The 15,549-nt window shown below is 49.8% G+C and overlaps 1 protein-coding gene across 1 annotated transcript; it reads left to right on the top strand.

The window, feature by feature from the left end:
• Window positions 1–499: 499 nt before the first annotated feature.
• On the top strand, window positions 500–15,405 carry LRRC23 (leucine rich repeat containing 23). The gene is made up of 7 exons (XM_076335041.1): window positions 500–535; window positions 2,271–2,383; window positions 3,275–3,528; window positions 3,625–3,755; window positions 13,791–13,927; window positions 14,528–14,750; window positions 15,037–15,405. Exons 1-7 carry the CDS (start codon window positions 500–502, stop codon window positions 15,073–15,075), a joined length of 933 nt encoding a protein of 310 aa, XP_076191156.1. The 3' UTR covers window positions 15,076–15,405.
• The last annotated feature ends 144 nt before the right edge of the window (window positions 15,406–15,549 follow it).

Below are 15,549 nucleotides of genomic sequence, written 5' to 3'. Positions count from 1 at the left end.
TGCGATGGGCCTGGGAGCAGCCCGGCAGGGTGCTGTTTGGGCTCCCCCTCCTGCCGTTGTCTCCCTGTGCTCCTTTGTGGGTGTGCAGACAAGCTTTTGTCACATAACCTGCTTAATGATCAGTATAGTTAGGTTTGGGATCTTCTTTTTTTATATATAACCTAAATAAAATTTCTCTCTTTTAAAGATTTGGGTATCCTTATATAATTTCTCTTGTTTCTTTTAAGTTCTTTGGTCATCTACAAACAAGGCAATTGAGCCGTATGTTCCTGTTGTAAGACTATATAAAATGTGCATAGAGGCACACACGACTTCTACCAGTCTGTTCTTCAGCATAAAGGGATGAGGGACGGGAAGAAAAGCATGTTGTCGCTTTTGCTCCAGCACCGATTTGCTGAAGGGCTCCTTAAAGCCTTGGAAAGCAAAGGCAAGAGGAGCTGGAGTGCTTTATGTGTAGAAGGTTTTTTTTTGCTGGGGGTATAGTGGAAAACCAGATCATATGCAGGTTAATGACCAGGGAGTGAATTCAGATGGGGTGAGTGTAGCACAGGAGAAGAGGTCAGCACCAGGGAGTCAAGTGGGACAAGGCAGGGGACACGGGCGGCAGCTTGCCATGCAGCCCTGACCACAGAAGGGTGCTTTGCAGGAGGGGTGATGGCTGGCACACACGCTGCGAGAGCGTGAGACTCGTGTCTGACGGTTGTGTGTCCAGCTCATCTTGGACCAGCTTATCTAACGCTGACGTTGCCCGGGGGCTGCGAAGGAGCAAAGTCCACTGAAGGGAAAGGGAGCAGGGCCTTGGACTTTGGTACTAACCACAAAACACTGGCGGCCATCAGCTCTGAGCAGCATTCCCAGCTGGTAAACACCCGGCTCCGCCTGGCAGCCGGCTGGGGCACAGCCACCCGCCTGCCCACGGGTACCAAAGCTGGGCAGGCACTGATGGCACCTGTGGGGCACTGGCAGCCTCAGCCCTCCGCAGCTCCCCAGCCTCGAGGAGAGGGCTGAAGCAGCGTCCACCTGCAGCAGGCTGGGACACCGTACCCCAAAAGCCGCTTCCTGGCATCCAGGAGATCATGTCGTGGGGGGTTTCACGCATAGCTCGAGCCTAATTCTGCTCAACATGTTAATTAAACATTTACCAGAGGGAATGTCTTTCCTCAGAGATATTCACCACCTGAGTGACCACCACCCTGTACAGCCCAGCCTAACTTTGAAGCTGGCCCCATTTTGAGCTGGGGGGTGGACAGGACGACCTCCAGTGGTCCCTTCCTACAAAAATTATCCTTCAAGTCTCTGGATACGCTCCTAATAACTGCGGATGTTACCCAGCTAGGAAGGGCCGGGAGCACTCGGGAAGGTAGGGTAAGATCACAAAGTCCTTCTGATGAAGGAGAGACACACTCTGAGATTTCCACGTGGAATTTAACACCAAAAATGACAAGCTATTGCAGTCGGAGCAGCAAACTAACACAAGCAGTCAGCTGGGAGGAGTATTGCCAAGCAGGATGATGAAAAAAGAAACCGCGGGGAGCTTGGATGGCCGAACGGCAAATCAGCAGCGCCCGTGTTGCTGCAGGAAACCGAGCGTTAGCTGCGGGTTGCACTAACCGGAGCAGTGCCTGCAAAATGCAAGAAGTCTCTTTTTTTTTTTTTGGGGGGGGGGGTGTTACTCAGAGCTGACGAGACCTTGGATTTCACATTTGCCCTGTCTGAGGCAGCAGAAAGGTCTGGATCAGGGGGGGCAAGGATAACGCCGGTGAGAGAAGGGGCGTCTCTGGGAAAGCCCAGAGGACGAGACCCGCCTGCTTGAGGCAGAGGCCGAGGGCGGCTGCAGCGCCGCCAACCCCGGCCGCCCCGCGCGCTCTGCGCCGGCGCGGGAAGCAACGAGCCCCCGCCCCGCCCCGGCGCTGTCACTCGGCGCAGTTGCTATGGCAGTGGCGCCGGGCCCCGCCTCCCCGGTTTCCATGGCAGCGGGGCGCCGCGCTCCGCGCAGCTCAGGGTGTCGGCCTCCGCCGGGCCTGACGGAGCTCCCTCCGCGGGGTGGGAAGCGGGGCCTGTGAGGATGGAGGGCGAGGAGCTGGAGGGGGGCGAGTACAGCCTTCAGGAGGAGGGGGAGGAGGGAGAGGAGGAGGAGGAGGAGGAGGAGGAGGCGGCGGCGGCGGCGCTGTCGGAGCAGGAGGAGGAAGAACAGGTGAGGGAGGGGGCCTCAGCACCCTCTGGCTGTGGTTAGGCCAGCGCTGGCGTTGAGCTCTCTCCTTCTCTCCCAGGTGCTGGCCCCGTGTCCCCTGACGGAGGAGGTCCTGAAGGAGGGCCTCTCTCTCCTCTGTAAGACCGGCAATGGCCTGGCCCACGCCTATGTGAAATTTGAAGCCAAATACAAGTGAGTGTCCAACACCTGCCCCAAGAGAAGGCCTCCTCCTCCCCAGGCATCTACGTAGCCATGGAGCAGCTGCGCCATAAGGCCACTGGTGACCAGCTGTGTGGGGCAGGAGCGTTTACAGGCCACATTCTCTGGCTGTCTGGCTTCCAGTCTGTGCCTTGGCATAGCTTGTCCATCCTCAGCCCTGAGCTGGGGACTGTCTCCACTATAGCCAGATGCACTGTTGGGAACATCAGCGTACCCCTAGATTGAGGGGAGCCTGTCCATCCCTCTGTTCTGTGGTCTCCTAGGGGGACCTGAACAGGGTGACCTCCCCACAGTCACTTCGAGAAGTATCCATTAAGCATCTCTCCTGTTAACTGCTAGCCTTTAAGGCATGCACTTGTAAGTACAGTGCCACAACGGCCTGGGGACAGTTTGGAGCCTCGGCCCCATCAGTACACCCACATAACCCTAGAGCTAACTAACAGGCCTCAGTAAGACACTGTCCTTCAGCAGCCTCATAGGTATCTCAACCAGCTTTTTCCCACTAGCAAAGTTCTTCCACACAGTCCTTGGTGTTGCCACTACTGTCTAACAGACCTACCTCCCCAGACTTACCCTCCTTTCTGCTCTGGTTCTGCCGTCTCCTGACAGGTACAGTTCAATGGGAATAAGTACTCCCTGTGCCAGGAAAGCAGGTCCAATCTTAACATTCAGCCTTGTTTACAGACTATTCGTCCTGTCCCTATTGCCTGCCTTTTTCCTCCTTCTCTCCAAGCAAGGCTTCCTAGCAGAGCAGGGAAGTGGGAGAGGAGGATGGCCTCCCTCCAGTAGTGGTGAGGAGCAAACTGAAAGCTGGTAGCAGGGGGAAATATGAGAGATGTTTTATTCACATCCTCCCTCCCACAGGGACTTGACAGACATCAGCCTCCTCAAATGCTTCATTCACCTGCGGTATGTGGATTTGTCAGAGAACAAGCTGCAAGATTTGTCTCCGCTGAGCAGCCTAACCCACCTGCTTTGGCTGAAGGTGGATGGGAATCTGCTTACCAGTGCCTGCATGCAGGAGCTGCCCTACCTCCAGATCATCAGCTTTGCTCGCAACCGCATCAAGGATATGGAGGGCATTACTCACCCCCGCTTAGCCAACCTCAGCCTGAAAGGTGATACGGACCACCTCTCTTCATTCTTGTGCACATAGGACGCTCTCTTTGGGTGGGATTAACTCTCTTGTTGTTTCTTCCTCCTCTGGCACTCAGGAAATAAAATCCAGACAGCGCTGGGCCTGAGTCACGGCCAATTGTTCAGCCTGCAAATCCTGGAGCTGCGAGGAAACATGCTAGAGAGCACAGCAGGGCTCAATCTTCCCAAGCTCAAGAACCTCTATCTGGTAAGGGTTCAGCCAGCTAGGGGAGTGGGACAGAGCTGCTGCAGAGCCTGGCACCTCCAGTCAGGGGAGGAGGGGAGGAGGCTGTCCCTTTCAAAGCAGCATAATTTTCATGCTAGCCCGTTCAGTTCAATCTTCTCAGCCCGAGAGAGGAACAGATTTCAGAGAGCTAAAGAGACAAAATCACTTCTTTGGGGTAGATCTTTCTACGCTGTCTGCCCAGACAGTGCGAAGGGAGTAGCCACTTACTAGTAATTCCTCTGCAGAGAGTGGAGGAGTTGGCAATGTTCAGTGTGCAGGGTTCTTCCCTCCTGGCCTCCTGCGGGAGAGCGGTATTCTTTTCTGGCAGTGTTAGGCAAGCCTGTATTCTGTGTGTCCCGGGACCCCCGGAGGTCAGTGGGGACTGACAGGTTTGCAACAGGTTTGCTCTGGATGACAGGGGGAGGTGATGCCTCTTTCTCCTCTCTGATGGGCCTAATCAAATACCGGTTTAAAAACAGCACAATTATATGATTCACACCTTCAGCTGCCAAAAAAGAAACTGAACATCGCAGTGAAACTAAGATAGGAGAAGCAATTTCCTAATACCATAAACAATTGCTTCAGGGAACGTTTACTCCTAGAGACGCAAGTGAAGAAAGTATGTATGGCTTAGTCCCATGCATCACACAGTGCTACAGCTTGCGAAGACTGGATGGGTGTCCTGAGTCACTACCTCTTAAAAAGCAATTAAAGATGATAAAGGCTTTGAAAAGCTATATGGTTTCTTTTCATCAAGACTCCCTGGCAGAAAACACTGAGGAGATTGCTTGCTGAGATTGTCTGCAATTTTCTGGTAGAAAACTGAGGTTTTAGGGCTAGAGGTACTAGAAGAAGGGATGAAGTGGATAAGTCACTAGATATAATACAGAATTTCAAAGTAAAACCAGGCACTTTAGTGAATGATTGGAGGGAAGCAAAAACTGCACCTATATTAAAAGAAGGTTCCTGGCATGATTGAGGAATTTCTGAGCTGCATATATGAAGTGGGCAAATTGCAAGACGTGATTATTAAAACTAGAACAACTGACTCATTTCTCAGGCGTCTTTGGGGCTTGAATTTGTCTCCCATGTCTGCCTGCTCACTAAATCATTTTGGAGTAGGGTCTTTCCCAGTACTGCTTTGCTTTCAGTATAAAGATTTTGATAGTACTTGAGCCATGGGTAGATGAAGCTGATGCCTCAAGGACAGGGTTCAAGACAAAGGGTTCCATTTAAAGGACCTGAACCAAATTTGGTTAATGTATGACATAGTTGCAGATGAAATTTAGCATTAAAAAAGTTATACCTACTAGCAGGAAGACTATAAGCTGGCTGCTTACCATGTGGCACTTGTATCGGTTTGAGGATTACTGCTGTCAGTAGGACTGTGTTGGCTCCTGGTCATTGTGCAGCAGTGGAGACAAAGGCTAGCTAGAGCAAGGTTAGGTATGCAGGAAGGGGAGAGGGAATCATGGGAAACATATTATAGTAGCTTTCCGTAAGAAATGATGGCATCACATCTATGTGAACAACTGGTATCTAAGGTAAGGTGATGATGTGAGCACTTAATTAAAGCAGTCATATAGAATGTTCTTTGATTTAGGGAGAAAAAAACAACCCTGAAAAAAATCCATTCTGCATTTGTCCTGTTAGTGCTTGCAGGGCCAGAGCCGTTAAAACTATTCACACCGAAGTAATGAAGAAAGTGAGAGTGATGGGAGGTTACTATTCATTTTACAGACCAGTGGTCTGTGAGCTCGCCATCCCATTTCCCACACCAGCTCTTGATTTCCTCTGAGGTACAATTTACTAATCCTTCCTGGTTGTTAAATCTGTTCACACGACCTTTGCTACATCTCTGACTTTCCTCTTTTTGCCCTTGTGTTATCCTCTTTACTTGGCCCAGCTGGTCCAGACTTTTCCTTGTCCAGTTTCCACTAGAGTGCTCCTTTTCTACAAAATGTCCTTTTCCTGAGTGACCCAGTCCTAAACTGTTCTCTTACCCCACCAGTTCAGCCTGTGCCCCTTTCATTAGCCTCAGGTGTTGGCCACTGTCACTGCCTGGGTACCAACGAGGAACAGAGAGCACAACGGCACCTCTCCCCCTGTTTCCCATGCAGGTGTCTGCATCCTTAGAGACTGCAGCTCTGAGCCACAATCGCAAGTGAAGCTGTTGTGGCATTAACCTCAGTCAGCAACTGAGCCCCACACAGCTGCTCACTCACTCCTCCCCCCCCACCCCGGTAGGATGGGGGAGAGAATTGGAAGAGTAAAAGTGAGAAAAACTTGTGGGTTGAGATAAAAACAATTTAATAATTGAAATAAAATAATAATAGCAATAATAATAATAATGTAATAATAATAATAATACACAAAGCAAGTGATGCACAGTGCAATTGCTCACCACCTGCTGACCGATGCCCAGCCAGTCCCCGAGCAGCAGCCCCCCCGGCCAGCTTTCCCCAGTTTATGTACTGAGCATGACGTCACATGGTATGGAATGTTTCTTCGGCCAGTTTGGCTGTGCCCCCTCCCAGCTTCTTGTGCACCTGCAGCCTTCTCAGTCGGTAGAGCATGGGAAGCTGAAAAGTCCTTGACTAGTGTAAGCATTACCTAGCAACAACTAAAACATCGGTGTGTTATCAACATTGTTCTAGTCCTAAATCCAAAACACAGCACTGTACCAGCTACTAAGAAGGGAATTAACTCTATCCCTGCTGAAACCAGGACAATATCCACCCCTTATTCTATACCATCTACGTCATGCTCAAGTCTCATATTTTCCAGTACATTTCCATTAATCACCACCCCTTTTCCTGGGTTTCTTTTTTTTTATATATATATATATATATATATATACACACACACACAGATATCATTCCCTTAGTCTATGGACCATCCCTCTAAAATGTTCAGTGAGTTCATTTAGTCCATGACTTTGGGCTCCATCTGTCATAATAATCTTCCAGGGCAGGAAAGATGGAGATGGTATGTGGTGTTGGATTGTTTCATGTTGAAGTCAGTTCTGGTACCATCATCACTGTGCTTTGCTTGGTTTCATCAAAGTTATTCTTCATTAGTCTGGGTGATTCTTATTGTAATATTATTAGTATGGCATATAACATTATGTAGCACTTAACATCACATAATTCAGATCATTGGCTATTCTCACCCAAAATCAAATCCCCTTGAGGCACACATCGGACTTCCCCATCCTTCCGCATTATCCACCAAGTGCACCCAGGTCCTTGAGCAAAAGCAGTCCCACGGATGGGTTTGCCTTTGCCTGAGGCAGGAATAACCCAAACTGTTTTCCCCAACATATTTTTTATGTGCACTACAGGGACTTTATTCCCATCTACAGTATGTAAAAGTTTTGACTGGGCAGGGCCTGCTCGATTGGCAGATCCCCGAGTGTTGACTAACCAGGTGGCCTTTGCTAAATGTGTATCCCAATGTTTGAATGTCCCGCCACCCATTGCTCTCAGTGTAGTCTTTAACAGTCCATTGTATCGTTTGATTTTCCCAGAGGCTGGTGCATGATAGGTGATGTGATATACCCACTCAATGCCGTGCTCTTTGGCCCAGGTGTCTATGAGGTTGTTTCGGAAATGAGTCCCGTTGTCTGACTCAATTCTTTCTGGGGTGCCATGTCGCCACAGGACTTGCTTCTCAAGGCCCAGGATAGTGTTCCAGGCAGTGGCATGGGGCACGGGATATGTTTCCAGCCATCCAGTGGTTGCCTCCACCATTGTAAGCACGTGGCACTTGCCTTGGTGGGTTTGTGGGAGTGTGATTTAATCCATCTGCCAGGCCTCCCCATATTTATATTTCAGCCATCATCCTCCATACCAAAGAGGCTTTAACCACGTGGTTTGCTTGATCGCAGTGCATGTTTCGCATTCATGGATAACCTGCGCAATAGTGTCCATGGTCAAGTCCACCCCTCGATCACGAGCCCATCTGTATGTTGCATCTCTTCCTTGGTGACCTGAGGTGTCATGAGCCCACCGAGCTATAAATAATTCACCCTTATGTTGCCAGTCCAGATCCACCTGAGCCACTTCAATCTTAGCAGCCTGATCCACCTGCTGGTTGTTTTGATGTTCTTCAGTGGCCCGACTCTTAGGTATGTGAGCATCTATGTGACAGACTTTTACAACCAGGTTCTCCACCCGGGCAGCAGTATCTTGCCACAATGCAGCAGCCCAGATGGGTTTGCCTCTGCGCTGCCAGTTGCTCTGCTTCCATTGCTGCAACCACCCCCACAGGGCATTTGCCACCATCCATGAGTCAGTATGGAGATAAAGTACTGGCCACTTTTCTCGGTCAGCAATGTCTAAAGCCAGCTGGATGGCCTTTACTTCTGCAAATTGGCTCGATTCACCTTCTCCTTCAGCAGTTTCTACAACTTGTTGCATAGGACTCCATACAGCAGCTTTCCACCTCCGATGCTTTCCCACAATATGACAGGACCCATCAGTGAACAGGGCATATTGCTTCTCATTTTCTGGTAGTTTATTATACAGTGGGGCCTCCTCAGCACGTGTCACCTCCTCCTCTGGCGATATTCCAAAATCTTTGCCTTCTGGCCAATCCATGATCACTTCCAGGATTCCTGGGCGACTGGGGTTTCCTATTTGAGCCCGTTGTGTGATCAGTGTGACCCACTTACTCCAAGTAGCATCAGTTGCATGATGTGTACAGGGGACCCTCCCTCTAAACATCCAGCCCAGCACTGGTAGTCGGGGTGCCAGGAGGAGCTGTGCTTCAGTGCTGATCACTTCTGAAGCAGCTCGAACTCCTTCATATGCTGCCAATATCTCTTTTTCAGTTGGAGTATAGCGGGCCTCGGATCCTCTGTATCCCCGACTCCAAAACCCCAGGGGTCGACCTCGAGTCTCCCCTGGTGCTTTCTGCCAGAGCCTCCAGGTAGGGCCATTCTCCCCGGCTGTGGTGTAGAGCACATTTTTTACATCTTGTTCTGCCCGGACTGGCCCAAGGGCTACTGCATGAACTATCTCCTCTTTAATTTGTTCAAAGGCTTGTCGTTGCTCAGGGCCCCGTTTGAAATCGTTTTTCTATCAGGTCACTTGATAGAGAGGGTTTACAATCAGACTGTAATTTGGAATGTGCATTCTCCAAAAACCCACGACGCCTAAGAAAGCTTGTGTTTCCTTTTTGCTAGTTGGTGGAGACATGGCTGTTATTTTGTTGATCACATCCATTGGGATTTGACGACGTCCACCTTGCCATTTTATTCCTTAAAAACTGGATCTCCTGTGCAGGTCTCTTGACTTTACTTTGGTTTATGGCAAAACCAGCCTTCAGCAGGATTTGGACTATTTCCTTCCCTTTTTCAAAAACTTCTCCTGCTGTGTTGCCCCACACGATGATGTCATCAATTTATTGTAGGTATTCTGGAGCCTCACCCTGTTCCAGTGCAGTCTGGATCAGGCCATGGCAAATGGTAGGGCTGTGTTTCCACCCCTGGGACAGTCGGTTCCAGGTGTACTGGATGCCCCTCCAAGTGAAAGCAAATTGTGGCCTGCACTCTGCCGCCAAAGGGATTGAGAAAAATGCATTAGCAATATCAACTGTGGCATACCACTTGGCTGCCTTTGACTCCAGTTCATATTGAAGTTCTAGCATGTCCGGCACAGCAGCACTCAGCAGTGGCGTGACTTCATTTAGGCCATGATAATCTACTGTTAGTCTCCACTCTCCATTAGACTTTCGCACTGGCCATATGGGACTGTTAAAGGGTGAGCGAGTCTTGCTGATTACCCCTTGGCTCTCCAGCTGATGAATCAGCTCATGGATGGGAATCAGGGAGTCTCGGTTGGTGCGATATTGCCGCCGGTGCACCGTTGTGGTAGTGATTGGCACCTGTTGGTCTTCGACCTTCAGCAACCCCACAACAGAGGGGTCCTCCGAGAGACCAGGCAAGGTGGACAGCTGTTTAGTTTCTTCTGTCTCCAAGGCAGCTGTACCAAAAGCCCACCGGTACCCTTTTGGGTCCTTGAAATACCCTCTCCTGAGGTAGTCTATGCCAAGGATGCACGGAGCATCTGGGCCAGTCACAATGGGGTGCTTCTGCCACTCATTCCCAGTTAGACCTACTTCGGCTTCCAATACAGTTAGCTGTTGGGATCCCCCCGTCACCCCAGAAATACAGATGGGTTCTGCCCCTTTGTGGCTTGATGGCATTAGGGTACACTGTGCACCGGTGTCTACTAGAGCCTTATACTCCTGTGGGTCCAATGTGCCAGGCCACCGAATCCACACAGTCCAGTAAACCCGGTTGTCCCTTTCCTCCCCCTGGCTGGAGGCAGGGCCCCTCTAGTCCTCATCACAGTACTCATTTCTCATTTCTTGTAAATATGAGTCAGAAGTTTCTTCATTAAGATCAGAAGTAAGATCAGCCCTTCTACTCTGGGGAACTGCCTGCTGGAAACTGGAGCAGCAATTTTCCTGGAAGAACCCCTTTCTGTGGTTGTTTTCCCTTGCAACTCACGTACCCGTGCCTCTAGGGCTGAGGTAGGTTTTCCATCCCACTTCCTCATGTCCTCTCCGTGGTCACGCAGGTAAAACCATAGGGTGCCCCGTGGTGTGTACCCTTTATATTCTCTCTCTTGAGCAAGAGAACGCTGACTCCTAATAGCCGAGATTGGTCCTCACAGGTGGGGAGTAGGACAGATCCTCTTTGAGTTGCTGGAATTCCCGGGACAGTTTTTTGGACAGTCTCTCCACAGCTGAGATGAGGGAGGAAGAGAGACTTTCTTCGTATTGCCAGAGTTGACCAGCCAATTCATCCACCGTTTGTCCCTCTCCATCTTTCCAGGTCATCACTGCCAATGAGTTGGCATATGATGATGGTGCGCTCCATACAAACTTCTGCCACATGGGTCGTGTGCACTTGACTTCATCTGGATCTTTGGATAGCTGTTCATTGTTCAGGTCACCATAAATCACCTCCAGCACGGCTAATTCCCTCAGGAACTGGATACCTTTCTCCATGGTGATCCACTTGCCTGGGCGACATATGACATCTTCCTTGAAGGAATACCTTTCCTTCACGCTTGACAAGAGTCGCCTCCAAAGGCTGAGGACTCGTGTCCCTTTTCCAATCGCTTTGTCAATGCCCCCTTCCCTAGAAAGGGATCCCAGCTGCTTGGCTTCTTTACCCTCTAATTCCAGGCTACTGGCCCCATTATCCCAGTATCGGAGCAGCCAGGTGACAATATGCTCGCCTGGACGACGGCTGAAATTTTTTCATATATCTCACAGCTCACTCAGGGATAGGGATCGGGTGGTTACTGCCTCTTTCATGAATTCTTCCTCTTCTTCCTCCCCGAGCAGTTGCTGGCCCTCCTCCTCGTGTTCTCGTGATGGCCCTTCTCCAGGGTAGTCTGCCTCGTACACTTCTTCCTCCGGCTCCCTTTTAGAAGAAGCTTCTTCCTCCCTTACTAAACAAGCCGACTTCCGCTTCCAAGATTTCTTCTTGTGTACAGGGGTGACTGATACCAGCACAGGGTGGCTTTTTGGTTCAGCCACAGGGTGTGTCGCCAGGGTCGGAGTGGCTGCAGGGCCTGTTGCCGGAGTCTGAGTGGCCGCAGAGCATGTCGCCGGGGTCTGAGTGGCTGCAGAGCTTGTCGCCGGGGTTGAGTGGCCGCAGTGCATGTTGTTTTACCATCAGATCCAGAGACCTTCTCTTCCCTTTGAGGGCACTGAATGGTGTTGAACAGGGCTCGGTAGGCATGGGCCAGGCCCCAGCACGTTGCAATGATCTGCATCTCTCTGGAGTTGCCAGGGTGACAGCATACTTTGTCCAAATATTCTACTAACTCTTCAGGATTCTGCACTTGCTCAGGGGTGAAGTTCCAAAACACTGGGGGTGCCCATTGGCCTAGGTACTTGCCCATCTTGTCCCACACACCCTGCCACTCATAACTATCCAGCCTTGGGGCAGATCTCTGGATGATATTCTTAAATTGCTTACCAACTTTAGACAAAACCAAAACCATATTCCAAAGAAGTACCAATAGAAGTATCTTAACTACCCAAGGATGTTCAAAATACTGAAAAGTTACTGTAATGAAGGAGGAAACATCATAGAAGAAGGTAGTGACACTGCCATTCTGTATTTCCTCCGTAAAAACCTCTCAGAAAAGTTACTGTAATTGCTAGTTGTCTCCACGAAGTGGTATCCATAGTACAGTAATGGCTTCATTGCGAAATTCACATACCAAATTAAGACCAAGGTCAATGTTTTAAAAATAAACCTCCCAAGCAGAACATCGCCAATCACTGCAGACCACAGCAAACTGCAAAAACCAACACCAATCTTTAACATGTACAGCAAAAAAACAAGCACAATGCAGTTTAGAGAAATCAATATTGAGAACAGAGAAACCAACATTGTGACCCACAACTGTGAATAGAAATAAATTCCTTAATACACTCTGGTTAATCTGTTATTATCTCAAACCCTTCGAGCCCCACGTTGGGCACCAAAAAGGACTGTTGTGGTTTAACCTCAGTCGGCAACTGAGCCCCACACAGCTGCTCACTCACTCCTCCCCCCCCACCCCAGTGGGATGGGGGAGAGAATTGGAAGAGTAAAAGTGAGAAAAACTTGTGGGTTGAGATAAAAACAATTTAATAATTGAAATAAAATAATAATAGCAATAATAATAATAATGTAATAATAATAATGATACACAAAGCAAGTGATGCACAGTGCAATTGCTCACCACCCGCTGACCGATGCCCAGCCAGTCCCCGAGCAGCAGCCCCCCCGGCCAGCTTTCCCCAGTTTATGTACTGAGCATGACGTCACATGGTATGGAATGTTTCTTCGGCCAGTTTGGCTGTGCCCCCTCCCAGCTTCTTGTGCACCTGCAGCCTTCTCAGTCGGTAGAGCATGGGAAGCTGAAAAGTCCTTGACTAGTGTAAGCATTACCTAGCAACAACTAAAACATCGGTGTGTTATCAACATTGTTCTAGTCCTAAATCCAAAACACAGCACTGTACCAGCTACTAAGAAGAAAATTAACTCTATCCCAGCCGAAACCAGGACAGAAGCCCTGCACAGCTCCAGGCTGGAGAACGTGGCGGGGAGGCTGTAGTTACCAGGGATGTTCCAAACTTGGCTGCACAAGGCAGTGGGCAGCCTGACCTAGCGTTGGTACTAGCACTGCGGTGAGCCCGGGGTTGGACAGGAGACCTCTAGTGGTGTTCTCCAGCAGAAATCCTGCTATGAAACTATTGCTGAAATTCACAGCTTCGTATTTCCCTGTCTTATAACTCACATTACAGTGAAGTGAATGAGATTCAATGACAGGGAATTTTGGACTGATAGGACATATTCTTCCTGCTGTAAGATTGTCAGATTTGTTGCAAGAAGATGCGCTTATGGATGGATAACAACAATTCTACTGGGAAACGCTTAAAATTAAACCAACCAACAACCCCCACCCCCCTGCAACTTCTCTCAGGAACACTCGGCCTGCTTCTGCTCCTAGAGGAGTGGAAGGGGAGACTTCCTGGTAGTAGATTTCCCCCACAAGAGAAGCAGCTGACACTGGAAGATCCCTGGACTGCACAGACTATGTGACTGAGAGGGGCTGGTTATTCATCCTTTAAATACCCTTGTTTCAGGCTCAGGTCCGTGCTTTCCCCTCCATGCTGTTGCTCTCTGAGGCCTTAGGGACTCAGATTTGGCACTGCCATGGAAGGGCGTGCTGCACTGGCAGTGGAGTATTCATCTGGGGTGGTTTTGTCTCAGTCATCAAGTGATGCTACAGGAAACACTTTTTCAGCAAACTTTTGGTCCTTGAATCTGAATACTTAGAACCCATTTGGTCAAGACCCTGAGTAACCTGATCTAGCTTCAGAGTATGAGTGGTAGGGAGTCTGAAAGGTAGAAAGAGCTTTAAAGGCCAGAAATAACTGCTGTTCCCTCTCCTGTGTGTCCCCTTTTTCCTTCTCTCTTCCTGCCTCCCTGGTGCTCAGGCCCAGAACGCCATTCGGAGCCTTGAAGGCCTTGAGGGGCTAGGGCAGCTGATGACTCTGCACCTGCGTGACAACCACCTCGAGACCCTGGACGGATTCTGTAGTAGCATGAAGTGCCTGCAGTACCTCAATCTACGGTAGGTCCTCCCTGCTCTCTGTCAGGACCAGAGATTCCTTCACCAGGCTGTACTCCCATTTAGGTCTTTAGGATTTTCTGGTTCCTTTGGAAGTTGAAGACCTGATGGGAATGGGTTGATCTTTACCGTCCTTAATTGGTGTCCAGTGCTCAGCTGTCTAGGAGTATAACAGCCAGGACCTTTCCTGGGCTTCTCAGGAAACAGCTACCTCTTCAGTCATTCTCAGACCCCACCTCATACTTTTTATTCCTTGCCATAACTCCTCTGGATCCCTCTCTGCGTGTTCTCTGTGTCCTGGACATGACACAAGCGCCCTTTACTTTTCGGCATTTGCCATACAAGGGCGATGGTGATATCAGATAATTCAGTGGACTGTTTGAGCACACTTTTTGAGAGAAATCCAGAGATGTCCTTTTTGTCCCTCAGTCTGGGGAGCTGCAGACAGGTCTGGATCTTAGATCACAGGTCTGTGGTCTGAGGTCTACGGTCTATCATGCTGCTAAGTTTTGCTTTGTCTGCCTTGTCAGCTTACTGTTCCGAAGGGACCTCGCTACTCCTATGTGTCTCTTTCCCCTGCCCTCTGTGCTTCCTCTTCTTCAGGAACAATGGGATCAGCAGCCTTCAGGAGGTGGCAAAACTGCAGGTCCTCCCCATGCTGCAGGCACTGGTGCTGTTGGACAATCCATGCTCTGATGAACCCAATTACCGGCTGGAGGTCCTGGTCCTGCTGCCACACCTGCAACGCCTCGACAAGGAATTATTTGAGCAAGATGAGCGGGCAGAGGCGAACAAAATCTGTCAGAAAAGACGGGAAGAAGAAAAGGTGAGAACAGTATGGCGGGGGGAGGAGAAGGAAGTGAAGGGACAGAGAGAGGATCAAACATGCTGATCAAGCCTCTCCTCCTGTAGATTACATGAGGAGAAGGCTGAGGGAGGTCAGTCCCAAGGGCAGAGGAGCCTGAAACAGAGACCGGGCTTCGCAACCTGATTGTGATGGCCAGCATCGCAACCCTACTGCCATTCCCGGCCCCACTAGCAGACCTGAGCGGTGAAAGGGGAAAAGAAGTCAGGCGTGGAGTCATTTAACTTCTCCCTCTTTCCTTCTTCAGGAAATGGAGGGATCTCGCCAGGGTGATGTGAATGAGTGACCCCTGGTTTTAACGCCTGTTCCCAGAGCCAGTCAAGATTTGGAGATGGCCTTCCCCCACATGTGCAGCTGGGGAAGTGAGAGCTGCAGGTAGCAGAGCTACCTTCACCTCATTTTGCCCCCGGAGAAAAGAGGAGGGCTACCCACCTTGGCCCTGGAAGCCGCCCTGAGGTACTGCAGTGTTTTTGCAATCACTGCGCTCATATGCTCCATTCTCAGTAGGCCCGAGAGGGAAAAGGGGAAAGGGGAGAGTTACAGGTTCTGTGGTTCGATTCATGGCTCCCAAAAATCCTACAAGATTTTTTGATTTGAATAAAGATAATTAATGAGCCGGGAGTGACTGGAACTGTTTATCCTGCACACCCACTCCTATTCCCTGGCTCTCTCACCCTCGTCTGTCTATGTCTATCCCCTGCCTGTCTCTCTCTCTCTTTCTCTCTCCATCCTCTACGTGCTGTTTGCAAAGCTTTGCTAA

This window comes from Aptenodytes patagonicus, chromosome 1 (genome assembly GCF_965638725.1).
Source record: "Aptenodytes patagonicus chromosome 1, bAptPat1.pri.cur, whole genome shotgun sequence".
In the NCBI taxonomy this organism is placed as follows: Eukaryota; Metazoa; Chordata; class Aves; order Sphenisciformes; family Spheniscidae; genus Aptenodytes; species Aptenodytes patagonicus.
This window is presented reverse-complemented; position numbering and strand designations above follow the sequence as displayed.